Source organism: Vipera berus (genome assembly GCF_964194415.1).
Source record: "Vipera berus genome assembly, chromosome: 5".
NCBI lineage: Eukaryota > Metazoa > Chordata > Lepidosauria > Squamata > Viperidae > Vipera > Vipera berus.
In genome coordinates, this window is record NC_138207.1 from 18,315,581 (window position 1) to 18,321,580 (window position 6,000).

The window sequence follows — 6,000 nt, forward strand, 5'->3', positions numbered from 1 at the left end:
CTCCCTATAGTTCATTTTGTATTGACTGTTCATTCTTTCTTTTTGAAAGAATGAATGGAAGTCACTTTAAGGATGAAAAGACCCCAGTAGTAAGCCAGAATTCAGACCTGTTGGAAGATGAAGAAGCAGAAGATGAAGTAATGATGGATGAGGAAGATGAAGAAAGTGAAACAACAGGGAAATCAGTTAAAGAACTTGCAACAAGCAGCATATGTGAAGATCCCACAGAGGGTGACTTTGAAGAAGCAAATGCATTGGAAATAAATTGCAAATCTTCTCCTGACAGGTAGGTACTTACCTCGATGATAGAGTCAAATGTGGCAGCAGCAGGGTGAGGATGGGTGGGACCCAGAAGTACCTAGAAAGTACCTGAGTATTATTGCATGTAGGTGAAAATAAAATGTTCAGTTTCTTCAGTGACTAATCATTCTTGTGCCATGTAACATTATGAAGTGCTGAGATATGCGTCAATATGCTGTATATACAATATTTTACCAATAAAAGGGAATATTAGTTCAGGGTTGAACTGTGGGTTCAAGTAACTGATGTTACTTAGTTTGGTAATGAAACCTCTGCAAGAAAACAACCAAGAGAGCACCAAGGAGCCTACAATGCAACATTCTTTTCTTATTATTCCCTGTCTTTCAAACACTTTGTCCAAAAGGTAGCCTGTAATATATGGCAATATATAAAAAAATCATTTTCACTCAGTGAATCAAGTCAACAATGTGCAGTGTTACAGTGGGAAATTAACTGGAAAAGGGAGTATAAGGGTTTTCATGGAGAGACTGTGGAAATCTAAAGAAACAGTGTTTTAAAATACATTTTTAATACGAACGGGTCTTAGTCTTGAGTAGACAAACACTGACTTGCATTGTTAGCTATGAACCTATATGAGGATGACTAATTATTTTGTCAATTTGCACATAGGCTTAGAATACAGATCCTGTACTGTACATAACAAAAGAATGTTCCAAGAAGTGAGTGTGTTCCAGAGAAAAGTACTTATATTTAATTTTATTGAAATCAGTGATATGTTTAAACCTATGATGAATACGATCATTGACTTTCGCCTAGATCTACTACTAGTATCAGGAAGAATTAGACAAAATGTTTCAAAGTATATATATATTTATATGTCTCATCTTAATGTCTTTTTATAGGTATAAGGAAGATGAATTTAATAAAACTGGACTTTCTGCTTTGGACCATATAAGGCACTTCACCGATAGTCTCAAAGTGAGGAAATTAGAAGAAAACCAGTTCAATGAAACCGAATTGGCAGCATTCACCACCTCTCATTTGCCAGAAGACTTAAAACAGCCATTGCATCGCAAGTCCAAATCCCAGGTAAACGTCCTTTGGGAAATGCAAAAGATGAACAACTAAGTAAATGCAATTAGCAGCCTAATGCAGATGAAATCAAAACATTCAGACTGAGAATAAGGACTGTATGATAATAAACAGCCAAGTATTTTATCCGTCTCCAAAGTCAACTGCTTAGGGACACTTGTGGGAATAAAGGGTTCTTTCCTTGGCCCTCTCTCCTGCAGGAAAAAAAATATATCGCCAGTTTGGCTTCAGCATTAATTCTGATGTTTGCTAAACCATACAGTGTGAAAACATTTTAGTCATAGTTTTTAAACTGTCCTATTGTAATACTTAATTGTTACTTCTAGGAAGTAAATTGAGACTTTGTTCCTATTCCATGAACTGAAATGCTTAGATTCCATGGAAAGTTAGATCCAGTGTTCGTTTCACCTTTTCTATGTATCCAGTGGTGGGATCAACCGATTCTATATGTGTTGCAGGTCTGGGCCTCCGATGCCTAGAACAGACTTCTGGAAGTGGCATCATGCACTTCCAGTGGGCTGTTCTAGGCCTGGGAAGCCACCTCCAGGCCTCCGATGCCTAGAACAGACTTCTGGAATTGTCATCAACGCACTTCTAGTGGGCCATTCTCCTCCAGGCCTCCAATGCCTAGAATGGACTTCCAGAAGTGGTATCCATGCACTTCCAGTGGGCTGTTCTAGGCCTGGGAGGCCTCTGAGGCCTAGACTGGACCTCCAGAAGCCAGCCGGTTCTCCGAATTTAGGTAAATTTAGCTACCGGTTCTTCTGAACCGGTGCAAACCGGCTTACAGCTAGCAAATTTAAAAATGTGTAGCACTTGCCAAAGCTCTCTTCAGTAAGCCCTAATAAGAAAATGATGTGTGATACATAATCAAGACCCTTTCCCAAATAGTCATCAAGCATGATCATAAAAGTGAATTGCTACCCCAAAACTCCTTCTTGAGCCACTCTGCACATCTTCTTCAATCAGCTAGATATCTCAGTCACATAACAATCCAAAATTATAAGGGCCTTTTCTTCAGTCAGTTTCAATGTCCTGACAACAGATGTTACTGAAAGAAAATACCAAAACAAAAATCCTCTTCAAATAGAGATTGTGTCAATGCAGTGGAGGAATAATTGAATTGATGGAACATATTATTCTGTACTGTTCTCTCAATACTCACCAAGAATTATTATTTCCATTCTTCACTAAATATTGTAATCATTCCAATTTGTTTTATCTCAAGCTGTTATTGTCATATCAAGCTGATCATATTTCATTGATTACAGCCAAGTACTGTGGTACTATAGTGTTAACAGTAATTCTTGTGTTTTATTTGCTTGTCTATGACAGAATAAAGATCGATTTGAATTAGGTTGTTATTAATGAGAAAATTGTGGCTTTACACACTATTATTATTATTTTTTAGAATTGTTTTCTCATTTCTGTTCATCTAGGCTTACGCTATGATGCTTTCACTCTCCGACAAGGACTCTCTACACTCTTCGTCCAACATGTGGCACAGTATGGCTAGAGCTGCTGCGGAATCTGGTGCCATCCAATCCATTAGTCACGTATGACATTGTCAATCGTTAACTGGATTGGGACTAAGTCCGAACTAGCAACAAGGCTCTTTGCTAGAAGACTAATGACTAAAAAGACTGCAGAGCAGAATGCCTTAGAAATCTGACAGGTCACGTTTAAAGTCAGGTGACCTTAAACTCAATGATTTAAAAGAAGAAGAAGAAGAAAAAAAACTATTTATTCTCAATATTTTGTTTTGCACAGTGAAGGCAGCTGCTGACATTTTGAGGATCAATGCGACATTCAGAAAAGATGGATCAAATAGACCTTGATAGAAAATATGTGTCTTCCACTCCACCTGTTTGGGGAGGGACTTAGGGGTTAAGATTCATATTCATGAGCACTTCACTCAACTACACAAATTGTTTCATTCATTGGGGGAAAGGGATTGTTCTGTTTTCTTATAGAGCAGTCAGAGACGGGCTTTTCTATACAGTCCACCTCATTTTTGTTTCGTGCATTTCAAGCCACAAAGGAAGACAAAGCCTTTGTATGCCAGCCATTAACCTAGAACTTAGCGGCAATATCTTGTCCTCTCTTTAATTTTGCCTTCTGAATTACACTATAAAAATGAATTGAATATAGAGAATCACAGGAGATGATAATGTAAGACATCTATGTATATTGTAAAAAACACACCCCACAAATCTGGATATTCAGTAATCCTAAGAAGTGAATCTTTCAGCATCTTATGATGGACCATGGTCATCAAACATACCACTATAATTCAATGAATGCTTCCCTATTATTGTAAAGGCATTTTTAATTTTAGACAATCACGTCATTGCTTGTTTTCCTCTTGTTCAAGTTTATTTTTTGCTTTTGATTTATTTCTTCTTCCTCCCCCTTCTCCTTTTTTGATGTTGCTTGTACCATGTATTTATTTGTTGGCAAACTATTGTTTGTGGAATAAGTAGAAAAGCACTCTTGCTAAATGTAGCACTGTTGATGCGAAATGAATAGCACTGGTCTGGTTTTATACCCCCAAACCCCTCAATATCATTTTTTCTGGGCACCATGAACTTCAAAAGAAAAAGGAGGCAAACTGATCTGCATATATCGGCGTGCAAACTGTGTTTGGAAAAAAAAAGTCTTACATTCCTCTTTTACTATCTTTTTTTTCCATTTTACTGAAATTAATGAATAGAGGCAATTTAGAGATTTTTTTTTTGTAATAAAGCGAAATGATTCAAATGTATAAAGCATTCTAATTTTTTTTTCTTCTTCATGAAAGCATGATTCTTCTGGTAAAGAAAAAGAAAATTGTACCCAATATTTTATGCTGGTTGTCTGCGAGCTATGTGATGTTATGTTCATGTTAATCCTATTTGTAAAATGAAGTGTTCCAAACTTATGTTTAAAAAAGGAAAAAAAACCAATAAATAAATGATTAACTGTATTCTGTTATTTTCGGGACAGGGGTGGGCTGGGGGCTGTATTTTACCTTTTTTGGTAAGGGGCCAGATTTTACTTTCCTTTTGTTTATTATCTCATTTTGAAATAACCAGCAAGTCAAGGTACTTTCCTTAAATGCTTTGTATAATGTAACTGTTATGCATTTCAGTACATTATTATGGGAGGATCAAATTTTAAAAAAAATAAAAATAAAGGATTATAGAAATGAGGGCATTGTTTTCATGGCCTCCTTTTTCCTCTATTTAGAATGGTGTATCTATTGAGCTTGGACCTGTCAATAATATTTTTCCTTGGATAGGTCCTTTGTTAGCCATAAAGAACTTCACATTTATCAACTCTAAAGCCATCAGTGAGATGAACCTGTACAAGGTGTGGCAGAACTTGGGGGCAGAGTTAAAGGGTTCTGCCTAGAATCCCTACATAGCCACAAGTGAGTGAAGTCCAACCTCCCTTGAATTCTATTGACCCTTATCTAATTCCAAGCAAGTGCTAACTGTTGATGAATGAAATCAAATAGATGTGTCCCAGGATAACATTGCAGGATCCAGTCTGGGTCAGTCACTGGGACAAGAAGTTTAGTCTTTCGAGCTTTCAGATTCATGCAGAAGCTCGTATTTGGGAAACTTCTCTCTACCAGAATATGTATTCTCTAACCACTGAGTTGTGAATATTTCTGGGCATGTAAATCAGTTTAATTGGACCTTCATTTGTGGACCTGATCTTTTGCACCTGACGGAACTGTACAAATGCAGAATTTGGGAGGTGAAGGGTAAAACAGTGCTTAAAACCCTGCTTTTTAATACTCGTGTTGTTGCATGGTATCTATTCTGTCGTCTTGACAAAATGTTTTGTTCTGGATGCTTCATTGTGTACAGGAGACTGGAATCATTTGCTGCCATTCCCCATTGATAACGTTCAGATGCATGAACTGGACATTTCACCATCACTAGAAATCCAGTATATTTGGAATTTATTGTTGTTGCCAGAAATCATCTGGCAATTTATATGCCAACAAGATATTTTCACCAAGCTGCCTCTGACCAGCCACCCTTTGCTTTTAGTGCATTCTGAACATTAAACCTTTATGTTTATCCAAAAGAATGCCCATTTATTTGCACAATCATTTATCCCTGCATGAAGTAGAGGTGAGTGAAACACTTCTAATTATCCCTTGTTTCTTTCCTTCCTTTCACATTTTCTTTGATTAATTATTTGCTAGAACAGATCAAAATGTCTTTGGCATTTATTATCTCAGTAGAACGGATTGTGGAAACATTGACAGCAACGCTGATTTAGTTGCAGTTTCTCATTGGGGTGTGTGGGGAGAGTGACTTTATGCAGCATAAAAAAAACAAACTCTAAATATGAAGTCTTAATGGAGAACAACAAGTAGTGGAGGTGGTTGATTGAGTAACAACAGATCCCACCTCCTCCCATTCCGCTCCAGCCTCCCCATATGTCTTCGATTTTAATCTTTGGTTTTAATTTATTCAAGTTTTAATGTAGATTTAATGTATTTTTTTTATGTCTGAAAGCCACCCAGATTTACTTTATGGTAAGATGGGAAACCAGTAAAAATTTAAAAATAAAATAATAAATAAATAATAATATAAATAAAATAAAATATAAATAATATAATAAAATAAAATAAAACAATAATAAAAT

At 36.4% G+C, this 6,000-nt stretch overlaps 1 protein-coding gene across 7 annotated transcripts in view; it reads left to right on the plus strand.

The window, feature by feature from the left end:
• Positions 1 to 5,324, plus strand: part of MECOM (MDS1 and EVI1 complex locus) — a 222,172-nt gene extending 216,848 nt beyond the window's left edge. For all 7 annotated transcript variants that reach the window (XM_081329179.1, XM_081329178.1, XM_081329181.1 and 4 more), the window contains 3 exons: positions 50 to 286; positions 1,164 to 1,350; positions 2,793 to 5,324. In XM_081329179.1, coding sequence (XP_081185305.1) covers positions 50 to 286; positions 1,164 to 1,350; positions 2,793 to 2,915 — 547 coding nt within the window. In that variant the 3' untranslated portion in view covers positions 2,916 to 5,324. The remainder of the gene's footprint in view (positions 1 to 49; positions 287 to 1,163; positions 1,351 to 2,792) is intronic.
• Positions 5,325 to 6,000: the final 676 nt, after the last annotated feature.